Source organism: Aedes aegypti, chromosome 2 (assembly GCF_002204515.2).
Source record: "Aedes aegypti strain LVP_AGWG chromosome 2, AaegL5.0 Primary Assembly, whole genome shotgun sequence".
NCBI lineage: Eukaryota > Metazoa > Arthropoda > Insecta > Diptera > Culicidae > Aedes > Aedes aegypti.
This window is the reverse complement of record NC_035108.1, coordinates 16,331,926-16,348,579: the sequence shown is the minus strand read 5'-3', so window position 1 is coordinate 16,348,579 and position 16,654 is coordinate 16,331,926. Positions and strand designations below refer to the sequence as shown.

The 16,654-nt window shown below is 40.0% G+C and overlaps 1 protein-coding gene across 4 annotated transcripts in view; it reads right to left on the bottom strand.

The window, feature by feature from the left end:
* The window catches only part of LOC5575744 (oxysterol-binding protein-related protein 2), a 97,710-nt gene that overhangs the window by 57,138 nt on the left and 23,918 nt on the right, over positions 1-16,654 (bottom strand). For 3 of the 4 annotated variants that reach the window (XM_021840023.1, XM_021840022.1, XM_021840021.1), the window contains exon 2: positions 8,493-8,649. The exons of the other annotated variant lie outside the window; for it this stretch is intronic. In XM_021840023.1, coding sequence (XP_021695715.1) covers positions 8,493-8,542 — 50 coding nt within the window. In that variant the 5' untranslated portion in view covers positions 8,543-8,649. The remainder of the gene's footprint in view (positions 1-8,492; positions 8,650-16,654) is intronic. 4 annotated transcript variants of the gene reach the window in all.

The following is a 16,654-nucleotide window of genomic DNA, read 5'->3' as shown; positions in this document are numbered from 1 at the left end:
GAACTCATAAAGATGGGTCCGGAGAGGTTGGCCATTTGTCTGCACCAGCTGATAGGCACAATCTGAGAAACAGAACCGCTACCGGAGGAGTGGAAGAAAGGGGTAATATGCCTTATCTATAAGAAAGGCGACAAGTTAGATTGTGAGAACTTTCAAGCGATCACCATCCTAAATGCGGCCTACAAAGATTATCCCAGATCATATTCCGTCGTCTGTCACCTGTAGTAAACGAGTTCGTGGGAAGTTATCAAACCGGCTTCGTTGAGGGCCGATCGACAACGGACCAGATCATTACTGTACGGCAAATCCTCCAAAAATGTCGTGAATACCAGGTCCCAATGCATGACCTTTTCATCGATTTCAAGGCGGCATACGATAGTATTGACCGCGCTAGAAGATGTTATGCGGAGAGCCGGGCTTAACAGCCGGGGCACAATTTTTACGAGATCCAGTCAATTTGTTTGCTTCGCGGATGATTTGGACATTTTCGGCCGAACACAAGGCCGGTAGTCCTCTACGGGCATGAAACGTGGACGATGTTCGAGGAGGACTTGTAAGCACTTTGAGTCTTCGAACGTCGGGTGCTTAGGACGATCTTTGGCGATGTGGAGGAAAACGGTGTGTGGCGGCGAAGGATGAATCAAGAGCTCGCCCAACTCTACGGCGAACCCAGTATCCAGAAGGTGGCCAAAGCTGGAAGGATACGAAGGGCAGGGCATGTTGCAAGAATGCCGGACAGCAACTTTGGTGTTCGTGTCGGATCCGGTTGGTACAAGAAGGCGTGGAGCGCAGCGAGCTAGGTGCGTATCGATTTGGCAAGCGTGGGGCAGAACCGAGGATGGAGAGATGCGGCCACGAACCGAGTATTGTGGCGTGAAATTGTTGATTCAGTGTTATCTGTTTAGATGCTAACTAAATAAATGAAATGAAATGTACCGCATGGAGGTTTTGGAAAAGTTCCGGAAGAGAAAAATGGACAAATTCGCGAAGAAGTACCTGTTGTGGCAGGCGATCTGCGAGGTCAGACGGCACAGTAAGCCGTTCGTTACAACCAGCACCATAAACGGGCAGATTTATCGAGAGGATTGCTTGCAGAAGCACTAGCTCCCCTTGTTCCGCTCTCACCGTGGTCCCACGCTGTTCGGACCGGGTCTCGCTCCATGTCATTACTTCTTCTTCTTGGCATTAATGTCCCCACTGGGACAGAGCCGGCTTCTCAGCTTAGTGTTCTTATGAGCATTTCCACAGTTATCAGGCGGGCAGAAGGCAGCGCGATGTAACTCGACCCAAGCCCGAGGATGGAAAACAGCGCGCTTCGACGTCGAAGTATTCACTGAAGCCCTGAGGCGCGAACGAAACACTCTGGACCTAAACGGTGAAGAGCTAGTTGCTATGATATCACGAGCGTGTGATGCTTCCATGCCGAGAAAAGCCCCTCCTAGAGAGAACAGGCCGCCAGTGTATTGGTGGTGCGAATCAATTGCAAATCTTCGAGCAATCTGCCTTCGCGCTAGACGAAGAATGCAACGCGCACGCACAGAAGCACAACGAGAGGAACGCGGTGCAGCATTCAGAGAGGCAAAGTTGGCTCTCAAAAAGGAAATCAAGAGTCGAAAACGGGCATGCTTTGAAAGTCTATGCGAGAGTGCCAATTCTAGTCCATGGGGTGACGCCTACAGAGTGGTAATGGCTAAGACCAAAGGAGCCATAGCGCCCCAAGAGAAATCGCCCGAGTTGCTGCGATCGATAATCGATGTACTCTTCCCGCACCATCCCATAAGCCCATGGCCCCCAGCGCCGTATGCGGCAGATGAAGGAGAAGAAGTGGCGAGAGTGACGAACGAAGAGCTGGCAGAAGTCGTGAAATCATTCGCGTCAAACAAGGCACCGGGACCCGATGGTATCCCGAATGTTGCCTTAAAAGCGGCAGTGAACACGGATCCGGACATGTTCAGAACCACGATGCAACGCTGCATTGATCAAGGAATCTTCCCGGATGTATGGAAGCGACAGAAATTGGTGCTACTGCCAAAGGCGGGGAAACCACCAGGTGACCCGTCGGCGTATAGACCTATCTGTCTACTAGATACGACGGGCAAGTTATTGGAGAGGTTGATTCTCAACAGACTAGTATCGTATACGGAGAGTGCGGACGGCCTGTCCAACAACCAGTTTGGATTCAGAAAAGGTAAATCTACTCTGGACGCCATCCAGTCGGTCGTTCAAACAGCTGAGGTGGCAATCGAGCATAAAAGGAGCGGCATCCGTTACTGCGCGGTTGTCACTCTGGATGTGAAGAATGCGTTCAACAGCGCAAGCTGGGAAGCAATAGCACACGCGCTTCACCGCCTCAAGGTACCGGTGCAGTTGTGTAAGCTTCTAGAAAGCTATTTTGATGGTAGGATTCTACTGTATGACACAGAGGAGGGGCAGAAAAGCGTTCGAATTACCGCGGGAGTACCTCAAGGTTCAATCCTGGGCCCGCTGTTATGGAATGCGATGTACGATGACGTACTGAGGCTGCCCCTTCCGACGGGTGTTAAGATTGTTGGCTTCGCCGACGATATCACCCTAGTGGTCTATGGTGAATCGATGGAGGAAGTAGAGTTGACAGCAGCGCACTCTATTTCCCTGGTTGAGGAATGGATGAAGTCTAGGAAACTAGGACTGGCCCGTCACAAGACTGAGGTGGTGGTGGTCAACAACCGCAAGTCCGAGCAACGGGCGCTTATCTCGGTAGGTGATTGTACCATAGAGTCCAAGCGATCCCTTAGGCATCTTGGGGTAATGATCGATGACAAGCTGAGCTTCGCTAGCCACGTTGAATATGCCTGTAAAAGGGCATCTACGGCTATAGCGGCGCTTTCGAGGATGATGTCTAACAGCTCTGCTGTAATTGCCAGCAAACGCAAGCTGCTGGCAAGCGTGGCGCTATCCATACTAAGGTATGGAGGACCAATCTGGTCAAAAGCGCTTAGAACGAACAGAAACCTAAAGCGGCTGGAAAGCACGTACAGGATAATGTGCTTAAGAGTAGCAAGTGCATACCGGACGGTATCTAAAGAGGCCGTGTGCATCATAGCCGGGATGACGCCCATCGGGCTCATCATCAAGGAAGATGTTCAATGCTTCAACCAAAGGGGTACCAGAGGAGTCCGCGACACGTGTAAAGAGGAAACGCTCAGAAGCTGGCAGCAGGAATGGGATAACTCCACTAAGGGTAGATGGACCCATCGACTAATACCAAATGTGTCAGATTGGTATGGTAGAAGCCATGGGGAAGTGAACTTCCACCTGACGCAGTTTCTGTCAGGACATGGTTGCTATAGACAGTACCTGCATAGGTTCGGGCACTCAGAATCTCCTGCGTGCCCCAATTGTGCTGGTGTAGAGGAAACAGCGGAGCATGTTCGATTGCCCCCGTTTCATTGTTGTAAGAGGTCGCATGCTCACTACATGCGGAGGGGACACGTCCCCCGACAATATTATAGAGAGAATGTGTGCGGATGCCGAGTGCTGGAATGCAGTAACTACGGCTGTCACTCACATTATGTTAGAATTGCAGCGTCTATGGCGCGCCGACCAAGAGTTGGCTGCAGAGGATTAGCCCTGCCGAGGCTGGTCCCTTGCAACATTGTTTAAGTCGGCTAGGAGAAGCAGTTTGCCTAGGCTACTTCTGCTACACGTGTTGTGCTATATGCACTGGTCCCTTCCCGAAGAAATACCGTAAGGTGGTTCCGGGGAGATGAGGGTCTGAGTCCAAGGGTCATGTCGATGCACTGTTCACCACTTGAGCAATTCTAAATGAATTGCTCATGCACAGTGCATAGGCTGGTTTTAGCGGGTCGTCGTTGGTGCGTCATCCCCGCATTCCCTGAGTTATCTTCTCAGGGGATCTGTTTGCAGATTTCCCCCTTGTAAAAAACAAAAAAAAAACAGTTATCAACTGAGAGCTTTCTTTGCCAAAGTTGCCATTTTAGCATTCGTATCTCGTGTGGGTACCATAATACTCTATGCCCAGGGAAGTCAAAGAAATTTCCATTACGAAAAGATCCTGGACTGACCGGTGATCGAACCCAGACACCTTCAGCATGGCTTTGCTTTGTAGCCGCGAACTCTAACCACTCGGCTAAGGAAGGGTCTTTACGCCAAGCCTGTAATGGATTGGCACGAAGCGAAGGGCGTTAATGTGGTCCTGAAGGAGGCAAACCCGCCAAATACGCCAGAACTTCGCCCGATCGAAAAGTTTTGGGCGATAATGAAGAAGAAGTTGAAAAAAGTGGAAAAACATTCAAAACCGATGAAGCTTTGAAGAAAAACTGGGAGAAATAGTGTAAGAAAGATGGGCAAAGCCTCGCCCAAGATCTCATGAGCAGTGTTAAGAGAAATATACGAGCAATCAGCTTGGGGGAGGAAATTATAGTTATCTAATCCCTGAAAATTTGAGAAGTATCCGATTTAAAATGAGTTTTTGGTGATCATTTTTCCGAGCCCAGTCTTTACAAACAATTATGTGATGACATTCATTTTTTGATGCGCAGCAAGCAAATTACAGTAAACGCCTTCTTGTGAGTAAGGGTAGCAATCGGAATGAAGAAAAATTTGCTCGTTGACGATTTTGGATTGAAGTTAGTCGTGCATTCTTTCGTCGATGACGAGACGACGACCTGCCAGAGTTATTATACTGGATGACGATATTTTTTTATTTCGTCACCAGTCGGTGATATCCTACACACTAAACACACTACGGTGAATTTCACCGTAATCTCAATAGCTGAACAGTTCGGTGAAAAAAAACACCGTATTTCGTCGGAATTTAACGGATTACGGTGATTTTTTATCGAGTATTGTAAAAATTTACCGTACTTCGTTAATTTATATCCCCGAACTTTTCAGCTGTTTAGATTTCACAGTAATCCGTAAAATAATTTAGGTGTGTAAGGATTCCAATCCAAATCTTGGAATTAGTATTGAAAGTTTTCCGATTTAATATAAATTTTTGAATCTTGGATTTGTCGTTCCTGATGTTCAGATACTTAAGATACTCTTGAACACTTCAATTTCCAAACAGAAGTAATTTTCATTGAAACAAACGATCTATATTCTTCACAGGATCATTGTGATCGTGTGACTCATTCCCGACATAACTGTCATAATGACATGTGTGGCGCTGCATTCTTACGATGTTTATGAACATAGCGCACTATTCGAATACTAGTCGCGACGCTTGGAGATTGAGAAAAAATATATTTAAAAATAAATGTTTGTCCTTATTTCTGTCGGATCCATAATATATGAGGGAAGTTCATAGAGAAAAAGTAGAACATCTCTGGCTTATCGACATTCCATGTACGTGACAACATGAAAGGACTCCCGGCGATGCAGTAAATGGTAATTAGCTTTACTTTGTTTCATCCAGAAATGCCGTCCACTTGTACTGGTTTCCCTCCACGTATGGAACAATCTCGCCACTGCGTTTCAATAACCTGGCGCCGAAAAAGTGGTCGCGTGTCTATCACCAACTGGCGTGGTTGAGGTTCTTGATACGGCATGCCGTGGTAAAATAGCTTTCCTCGCGTAAACTAACACCCTACATCTAGGTAATGGGAAAACTAACGATATCATACATAGCCCCGTGGCAGTACACAATATCCTTCGTACGGTGTAGGTTAGGTTCTAAACAGCTCAACACATTCCGCAACTAGCTGGCTAACAAGCTCAAGGCGAAGAACGCCACGATGATTCGGAGCGACTGTCATCGTCCGGTAGAGGTTATCTATCTATGTTCAAGACAGTTGCCGGCCGTGGAGTGAGAAGCTTACATAAAGGTTTTTGTTAGGGTATGGGGAAAAGTTGATCCGTGACTGTGGAAACATTAGTGATATATAGATATACGCAGGTGTATAGATACTTGAGAACATGCTTGGCACACATTACGAGACGCAAGATTGTTAAACTTTTGCTTGGAATTTGGTAGGGACGTAACATCGGGTGACATTCAACTTAATTGTCGAGAATTTGACGAAAAAAAGTCTGGCTGAAATGTCATGGAGTATCAACATATAATTAATGGAAAATTGGATGACTGGAAGTTAAGGCATGTGCACCAGTTTTTGCCTGCTTAAGATTAGTTTTTTTTTCCTGAATTGTTGTCCTACAATTGTTTTAAGGTGTAACATCTCGGAATCCAAAGACGGCCGGCACAATGGCCGACTTGTGCACCTATTCCCGTTTTCAGAGGCACTAAACTGGAGAAATAGTTGGAAAACGTTTCTGATCTTCTTATTGTAAGCTTTCTGCTAGTGCACAAAGCCAAAATAAAAAGTGCACGGTTGTTGGATGCTTTTTTCGCTAGATTTGTACCCTTGAAGTTTTAGTGCAATCCACAATGGTCGGGCTCCATATAAAGGGACGGCCAAAACTACCAAAAACTGTTTTGAGATTTTTATGATTTTTTTAATTTTTAAATATACCTCATGTGTTATATTATTATGATCCTTAATTGAAATTGAACTAAAATTTAAATTTCTATGACTTTTATGACGGCAAATCGGCTGAAGTCAAAAAATTGAAAAATTTAACAATAAAATAAAGCACGAAATTTATAATTTAGGAATGCAATATTTTCCCAAAGTTACCCACTATCTGAAAGCTTATGGTTCAACACTTTTATCGAGCATGAGGATGGAAAAAAATATTTGGTTGAAGTTTTAATACTATTCAATATTACACTTCAGTAATTTGGATGATTTTGAACATGAAAAACAACTCTTGTCGCGTCATGTCGCCACCATTTCGAATATTGCACATCAAAAAGCATCCTTAGATCTTACAAAAAACCTTTGAAATTTTTGCAGAAATTTGCTGATTTGCAAGTTAGAGCTATTTGAATAACTCAATATTTTACATATATTTTGACGATATTTTTCATACAAAGTTTATTAAAAATATATTTAACCACTATTTATACACATTTTGATCAAACTCGATCAAATATAAACAAAATTTGTGCTTTGAGTCCAATTTGGTACCAATTTTATTTTTAAAAAAATATTTTTTTTTGAAGTTACGTATTTTGTGAATGACCCCTTCTCAAAAAAACAAAACCGTCAAATAACGTATTCAGATTACATATTTCATCGATTAAGGCGATAAAAATAGTTTTGGCCAAACTTCACTTTTTTCCGACCATTGTGCAATCTTAGAAGTTGATTCAAAACTGTTTCACCTTAATGATGTTGATAAAATTTAGGAACACCTTCTGCAATTAAGGTAAGGTACACAGGGGCAAGTTAAAACGGGTTAGGCAAGATGAAATACGAAGTTTTGAACATGATGTTAATCACCCTTATTCTTGTTTATGTTCGAATTCTCTTTCGATCGAAAACCGTTTTACATAGACCAATCCAATCGTCTACGTAGTAGTGCAATGCTGACGATTTTTTTTTTGTTCGCTGTGGGAACTGTCACAATATTAATTTTGTTTGTGTGAGAAAGTAAACATAAACAAAATTGCTGAAAAATATGCACTTCTTTGTTTGACTGACGTTTTTCGAAAGCTCAAATGGTGTCGAACAAACATCGATACGTTTTCATTCTGAGGAAATCGACCTGTGTAAGATTGACCGTTTGTTGGTATTCGTGGCACATTGCTTCTATTCGCCAACAAAATCAAGTGGGCATGGATTCGAACGAATAGGATTCGCAGTAAACAAAAATGAGGGTGATCTGTTTGCCTTTCAACTACTAAGCCATAGCTAGCTATACATTCAGTTCATGGTTTTAGAGAGCCTTACGGGAATAGCAATGCTGAGGAACCCATGGCTTGGGCACCGACATACAGACGTAACACTTAGATCGTTTTCCATCGCCCAATTCACACCATCATGATCTGATTTCGGTAGTGTTACGTCTGTTTGTCTGTGGCTTAGGAGTGTTCAAATATTTCGTGGTTCGAAAAACAGATGGACTCAAAATATCTAATACCATAACCAAGTGCATTCGACGATTCATTTCCGGTTCGGAAAATTCTGAGACAGTAGAGAGGAAAGTTTGAAATGAAAGCACGCGTCGTCCTTCGAAATGGTAGTTGAAAGACACTTCCTGTAGGGTGTTACGGGGTCAATATCATATACAATTAAGGCGGTGCCAAAGAAGAGCATACATAGAAAGCAGACAGAAAGCATACAACAGCAACGTGAGGGATCTTTGTGCAGCGTGGACTTGCAGTTTATTATCCATACAACACAGCAATTCCAATTTCGCGAATGTCATTTGTGTCGTGAAAATATGTTGCAGTATTGTTTCACATCGTACAATGAGAAGGAAAAAGGAGAAGGCAAAACAGTTTGATTTAGTTTGTGCAATTTGTTCGTTGTTCGTAACAAGCAATGTTGGATTGTACAAAGTGTCGCTGTTTTGTTCATAGAGGTTGTCTGAATGTAACACTAAGGAAATTTGTACAGAAGAAAGGATAGCACTACTATATTTACCTGAGATGATTATACTGTCCATCATTTTCATAGGAAACACTTCCAGCCATAGTAATGCAAATATGAAACACAAACGAAAACGTAAGCAAAAATGTCTCCCAACTGCTTGCTTGTCCTAGCCTAATGATTCCCGCTGTTTTTCGGCTGCACGATTTTCCTAATCAGAAGAAAATTGCCATTGAAGAAGGGGTTATTTCTCGGTTAGCAATACATAGCCTACCATAATACTGGGTGCGGAAAAGAATGTTTTGTCTTGATGTGCTCACGTTATGACGTTCGTTGCCCTATCGGTATCAAGCTGCTAGGAATCACAAATTACCCTTTCCAAACTCTTTACCCTTAGTATCCGTCTTTGTGTTTCTGTGTCCCATGGTTTTCACCCAACTTTTATTCGTTTCACTAAAACACACTTAATGAGTTTTACTCGGATCGTAAAATAAGACGATAAATCGTTTCCGCGTTAACTTACTAGAACTAGTGCTGGCTAAGTTTAATTAGCAGCAGGGCGTTATGGCGAATCGTGTTACCTGCAAAGCTAATTTTTTTGCAAAAATGGAATAAATTTATGGTTTTGAGCATACAGCCAGCTACAGCACAAGCTTGGAGAGCTGTATATTAGCTTCTAAGAAACCTAATACCAGATTGTTTACCTACATGTCGGAAATAACATAAAACTTCGTAATTGAAAGCTTGCTTAAAATCTATGTAGTTACTTTCATGTTTAAACAAAAACATTTTCTTCTATTCATGACGGGGTTTGTGGTCTGATGGCTACCGCTTCTGCTTCATACGCAGAAGGTCATGGGTTCAATCCCAGGCCCGTCCCTTTCCTCGTACTTTGTAGTTGTATATCTCTCACTAGCTTCTATAATCCATTCTAAATATATCACAATCAAACTATTCGTTCATAGCAAACGCTAGAACCAGAGATGGACAAGAAACCGTTTCCCTAACGCTTCCATTCTTCCTCGCGCATGCTTTCCTTACGGCTGATTCATAGGCAGTCTGCTAACCACAAAAGCAAACCTCTCTGCCATGCCTTTCCCTCAATCCATACACTCCCGCATGTTCTGGCGTAGATGCAGTGGTATATACGGTCTACGTGGGAGCCAGTATAATGCATCATCAATTCCTCCCCCTTCCCCACATTGGTCTGCATTCTGACGTGGCAGGCACCATTGTCGCCTAAAAATAGAAAATCACCAGCACTTATACACTGAGGATGCCTGTTAGTCCCAAGCAGTCATTCAGTTGGTTCCTTGTGTAAGTGCAGCTGATCTGGCGATACTGGAGTAGCATCCACGGGCGGCCAATCAGGCTCAAGGCTCAAGGCTCAAGGCTCTAAACAAAAACATTTTCTTCTATTCAAATTTCAAGTTATTTTCGATATGCAGATTGAAGCTTCACTGGAAGATATACAAGTCTCTAATATTGTATACTATGAACTATGATTGTCAAGATTCGTATTCGCCATTAAATTAAATTCGTGTCTAATTTTTGGCAAAGTGAAGTTTGGACATCTCTTCATTTCATAGCATACCATGGTTTACAAATTACATAATATTAAAATTGTCCATTTTTATGTATGTATAGAAATGATAGAATTTTGTATTAAACGCTGACCAAGGACATTGTCTTTCGATCCATAGTGAAAAACTTCCCAAAAGCTCTAGTATTGCACTGTTATAATCAAAAGCGAGCGAGAAAGGAAAGAATCTCCCATTGTCACATAGGTCCTTTAATAAAGTTCAGTGACCATGTACCATGGATTCGAACGAATAGGATTTGATCGAAAGTTGGATCCGCCGTAAACATAAATACGGAATATGTCAAAAACCAGACGTGCAGTAACATTTTTGGATTAAGCGTCCTGAAATTATGTAGACAACAATACTTTAAGGCTTGATACATTAACTTGTTCCGTCGTGTTTTTGATTAATTATTCTGTGCTACTTAATATAAAAAAATACCAGTTTATTCCTCCATTCTGTTCAATCTAATATTTATGCAACTGTAAGATATTGCTAATATTATAAAGCATTTGGCAATTTATTTGAATAAATAGATTCTTATGTTATCAACTGTATTAAGGCCCAAGTAAAAATGGTATAAAAGTCAAAACTGAAAAAGCAGTTTTCTCTTTTTAAATAGACAAATCGATGAAAATAAAAACACACAGCTCTCTCATTTGCCAAATAAAAAGGCTGTGTATTTTTATCAATTTGTTGTTTTAAAAGGAGAAAACTGCTTTTTTCAGATCTGACTTTTGTGCCATTTTCTCTTGCGCCTTAAGCCTTCAAATGGCTTACTTTGTGAATTTGAAGATACTGAACCCATAGTTTGAACGAATATTATGAACGTTAAATCAAGTATCAAAACATTCTATTAAACATCTGGAAAATAACTCAGAAAAGAAGTCAGACATTCAGTTAGTTTAATATTGCTGTTATTTTTTGCAAAGCTGTTAAATATTTAGCTTTCAACCATTTCATACTGATATGTTCCATCTTCTAATAATTTCTCATATGTGTCTATTAATCAATTCAATATTTATTCTTGTATTTCAATACGAGTCTATGCTCAAAACAATGTCCTCGCATTTACCACTTTGTTGCCAACAGTATATTCCATTTCCGTTGCGACTCCACGGTGTTCAAATATTTACGCATAAAACCGCGCCTGAATTCGTTATTGTATCACGTAATTGAGTCAATCGATAATTTCCCCCCTCACATTCTCGACTCTTGACAAGACAAACAAAGATACACCCCCAAAATAAGAGGAAACAAAGCCTAGCAACACAAACACATCGTACACGCAAGATCTACAAACGACAAGAGGGAACAACGCGAATTGACTGTACTTCGATAAGGACGTTTATGTATGTACATAGGTAGATGCTTAGAAGAATAGGCAACATCTTCGATGGAAAGATGAGGGAATAGTTTTGGAAGGTAGTACGGAATTCACTCAAACATCTAGACATACAATACTCAATTATACAATCAAAAATGTCAGCTGTTTTTTTATTGACTCTCATTTTTTCGAAAGGTTACAAGTAGCAATAAGAGATTATTGCAACTTAGATTGCTACCAAAAGAGAAAGCACAAATCATTATGAACAGTATGTACATTTGATCAATTCAGATTTACAGCAACAGTTTTGATTGAATGACATTCACGTTACCTATAGGCGGAGTTTAATTAAAGAAAAGTTAGAACATTCAAGATGAAGTACTTGATTACTTGAACTGAAGTTATGAAGTTCTTTAAACAAGTAACATCATACGTTTCATACGAACTAAAGTGTCCATCCCAGAACAAAAAATCTCGACATTTGAGAAATTTCGGGATTTTTCTGGAAACGGATATAAGTTCTGTAAGGAATCTCGGGATTCGCAAAATGAATGTAAAATATATGAAAACCACTAAATTTGAATGCAAAACAAAGACATTTTTCTCAGACTGAAACTTCATTCGATAAAATAAAAAAGCGCCATAAAGAAAACAAAATTGAATAGTCAATTATATTCCTGAAGACACCAGATTACCCCATAAGTAAAATCGTCTAGTTCATTGCGTTTCTCTTCAACATTATCCGTTTTCATAAGCCTGGGAGGAAAAATCCAATTGAAGTAAATTACCTTTTAGCATCTTTTTCTGTTCTTCAAAGTTTTGATGACTTTTGGAAAATGTTATGCAAATTTTTTTGAAATTATTACTAAAATGTTTTATACTTTCCTTTATATTACATATATAGAACAGCGTTTCCCAACCGGATCCCTAGGAGACCGTGACAACATCTCAAGGGGTTCGCAAAGCTATGGCAACATGAAGACTTATTATTGATGTAAATTCAATAATAGCTATCATCTTACAAAAATTATCGAATTTTGGTTAGGGACATATTTGAGCTAACTGATATTAACCCCTCTACCGGCAGCTTCATTTTTTACCGCTAAAAAAATATTCAAGTCGTGATACAGTTAACTCTCCCTTACTCGATATTCCGTATCTCGATATCGAGTTAGAGAACCATAGTAAAAGTTGGTTTTCATGGCTAACTCGATGGTCCCTTGGAACGCAGTTGCACTGCTTTTGTGTTCTGTTACTCGATACCTCCCTAACTCGATGGTCCCTTCAATATCGAGTAAGGGAGAGATTACTGTAACTTTTTTGTTTGTCGATATTTTTGCACCGATTTTTCACAAGACCTCAAAAAACACTTCTAGTTTAAGAATCCTTGTTGATATTAACCTTCATCCAGCCATCATACTTTTCACATGCAAAAAATACACTAAAATGTGCATAACTTTTTTGTTTCTCGATGGATTTTGTTGAAATTTTCAGAACTTCCCGAAAAACTCTTCTAGTTTATGGTCCAGGACACTTGGGAATATGGTCCACGTGGTTCCGGAGTTATTCCGGATTGTCTTGGGGTACCAAAATTGGCCACATCGTCCATTCAACGGATATCTCAAAACCCAGATGAACTAGAAGGTTGATGTCTTCGGCAAAGTTGTTCAGCAAACTAAGGGCTATCCGTCAGTAACAATCTTAATTGGGAATTTATCCGCAAGGTGGCGCTAGTTACAAATTTTCTTCAATCTTCTATATCTCAAGATCCTGATGAGCTAGAAGGTTGGTGTCTTCGGCAAAGTTGTTCATCAGACTAAGGGCTATCTGACAATAACAAAATCAGCTAAGAATTTCTCCGCTAGGTGGCGCCAGTTACAATTTTTCTTCAATCTTTTTTATCTCAAGATCCTGATGAGCCTGAAGGTTGGTGTCTTCGGCAAAGGTGTTTAGCAGACTAAGAGCTATCTGGCAATAACAAAATTAGTTTAGATTTTCTCCGCTAGGTGGCACTAGTTACAAATTTTCTTCGATCTTCTATATTTTAGGATCCTGGAGAGCTAGAAGGTTGGAGTCTTCGGTAATGTTATTCAGCAGACCAAGAGTTATCCGTCAGTAACAATCTTAATTGGGAATTTATCCGCTAGGTGGCGCTAGTTACAAATTTTCTTCAATCTTCTATATCTCAAGATCCTGGTGGGCTAGAAGGTTGGTGTCTTCGGCAAAGTTGTTTAGTAGACCAAGAGCTATCTGGTAGTGATTGGGAAATTATTCGCTAGTTTGCGCTAGTAACAAATTTTCTTCAATCTCCTACATCACGAGATATTGATAAGCTAGAGGTTTGGTGTTTTCGACATAGTTGTTCAGCAGATCAAGGATTTTTGGGCAGTTGCAAACCTTATTAAAAATTAATCCCCATTATATGTCTCGAGATTCCGATAAGCTAGAAAGAAGGTGTCTTCCGTAAATTTGTTCAACAGATCAAGGTATATTTAGCAGTGCACAATCCGGTTGAGAATTCATCCACTAGGTGTTGCTAGCAATAATGTTTTAATCTGCTATATATTGAGATCGTGAAGAGCTAGAAGGCTAGCGGTAAAAAATATTAATGATAATTCATCTGCTAGGTGGCGCCAATAACAGTATTTCTTTTCTATGTATTGAGAAAGTTTATATGTTCGGCAAAGTTTTTTTTTTTATTTTGGCATGGTTTGATTTTGGCAACACGGGAGTACATATGCAAAACAATGGATCATGAGTCAGTCAACAATCGTGCTAATCTCGAAATTTCTGTGAGCCGTCTCGAAAATTACCGTGTTCAATTTAATTCGTGGTCATTATCACGTTGATAAAAGTTTCAATTGAAACAACCGTTTTATTTTGCACGGTTTGATTTGGGCATCATAAAGGTTTTTTGGCATGTTGCCAAAATCGAACATGCACTTTATATCTGGCGGTGAAAATTTTGATTGAATTCATCCGCTGGAAGGTTGTTGTCTACAGTATATATTTCTAGACTGCGATGGTAGGATTTTTGCTATCCTTTAATCCTGATAAAATTCCTAATATTTTAAGAATATACTATCGGCTACGATTATCCCTATAGTTGAGCAAAATAATTAAAATCGTTTAATATTTATTGAGAAAGATATTTTACTAGAAATTTCCCGAATATCAAAACGTTTGTTTGAAAAAGACGTTTGTGGGGATTTTTGTTTTTCTCCATTATGTACAAACGGTACTAAAAATATTTCTCTGAATATATTTTTAATATCGTGAAGTGTATAGTTTATCTGGCCAATTTTGCCATACAAAATTATTCCATATAGCTTTTTGATTTATGTGCATATATATATATAAGCATTACGCGTTGAGTATCGATTTTTTCGGTACAGGAATCCCCTTCAATTTTGATTATTCATGGAAATAACTTTTCACACAAACCCAGTAAATTAATGTTTTCGATATCGTGTTAAAGAACATCAACTCACAGAGTTTTTAATAACTCAAAACTCAAAAAAAAATCAAAAAGTTTTATTATCAGTGACATTATTTGTTATTACTTAAGCATTTACTTGTACCCAGACTGCTCTAACTTTAAACCTTAGCGGTGAGCATCAAGTTGAGCATTTAAACCGTTGTCTATAACATTTCCGTTGGATTGTTTTAAGGAAGATTTTTGTTGCTTGAAAAAAATCCTAAAAGACCGATATTTTAGCGTACGAGGATCTTGGAATAAAATTCTTCCTCAAAAATATACGGCAGCGCCACTAAAACTCAAACCAACTTGATCCCTATTAGGTAGATTTCAGCCATCCAATATTATTTGTCGAAAAACTAACCTTCCTGCTTATCATGTTGTTAAATTAGATAAGTTCTATGAAAATATCACTAGTGATATCTAATGAATAAATTTTGAATCAATTGCATTACCAGCTCACCAAATTCAGAATATTGGAGAGGTTACTAGCACCATATAGCGAATGAATATTGGTTCAGTTTTCCATTTCAGATTGCCCTTGATGTATTGAACATCCAGTGTTGGTACATCGACACTCAAATCTCAACCATGAGGTTCTCCAAAAAAATGCAAAATCACTTGCTCACGCTCATGCCGTCAAAAATATTCAATCATGAAACACATTGAGTGTCTGTCAAAACCCAATGTTATTGTTTACATTAGAAAGGTTCGTTATAATTCTAGCAGAAAAACTAGGAATTAGGACTCTCACAGAAAGAAAAATCCGTGTAAATTTCAGCGTAAAATCGTGCACATAAAGGGAATGCCAGATATGTCGCAAATCTACACGTCACATCGTGTAAAATTACATCAACATCATGTAAGTTTCCGCTAAACATCGTGTAATTTTGCATGGACTCTAACCGATTACGCGTCAATTCGCATAAATTTACACGATGTTGATATAATTTTACACGATGTGTCATGTAAATTTGCGACATATCTGGCATTCCCTTTATGTGCATAATTTTTCGCTGAAATTTACATGGATTTTTCTTTCTGTGATGTGGAAATGGACTCGGTATAGTCGTTAAAACATACGCTTAGGACTTGGGATACGACCCATCTGAGAGATAATCATTACAAATTTTAGTGACAACTTCCTTCTGAAGGGAAGTAAAGCCGTTGATCCCGAGATGAACTAGCCCATAGCTCGTTATTTTTCTTGGCATTACGTCCTCACTAGGACAGAACCTGAGCTTAATGTTCAATGAGAACTTCCACAGTTATTAACTGAGAGCTTTCATTGCCAAAGTTGCCATTTTTAGTATTTGTACATCGAATGGCAGGTACGATGATACTCTATGCCCAGAGAAGTCAAAGAAATTTCTCTTACGAAAAGATCCTGGGTCTACGGGAATCTAACCCAGATGTCTTCAGAATGGCTTTGCTTTATAGCCGCGGACTCTAACCACTCGGTGAAGGAAGGCTCCACCAAAAAATCTCGTAAATAAAATATAAGGCTTTTAATGAAAAAAAGCATATAAAACAAATTGATGATCCAACTTATGTATTGTGGCTGTTGAGCTGCGTAAGTTACAAATCAAACGTGAAAAATCTCGAACATAAAATTATGAGAATTTAAAATTTTTGCCACGATGTAAACAACTATGTCGAAGACAAACTGGAGCCACCCAACATTGATCTGATTGTTAACTTTTGATACATAAAATCGAAGATAATTTGTTATTAACGCCACTTAGCGGATAAATTCCCAATTAGATTAATTGCTGCCAGATAGCTTTTGATCTGCTGAACAACTTCGCCGAAGACACCAACCTTATAG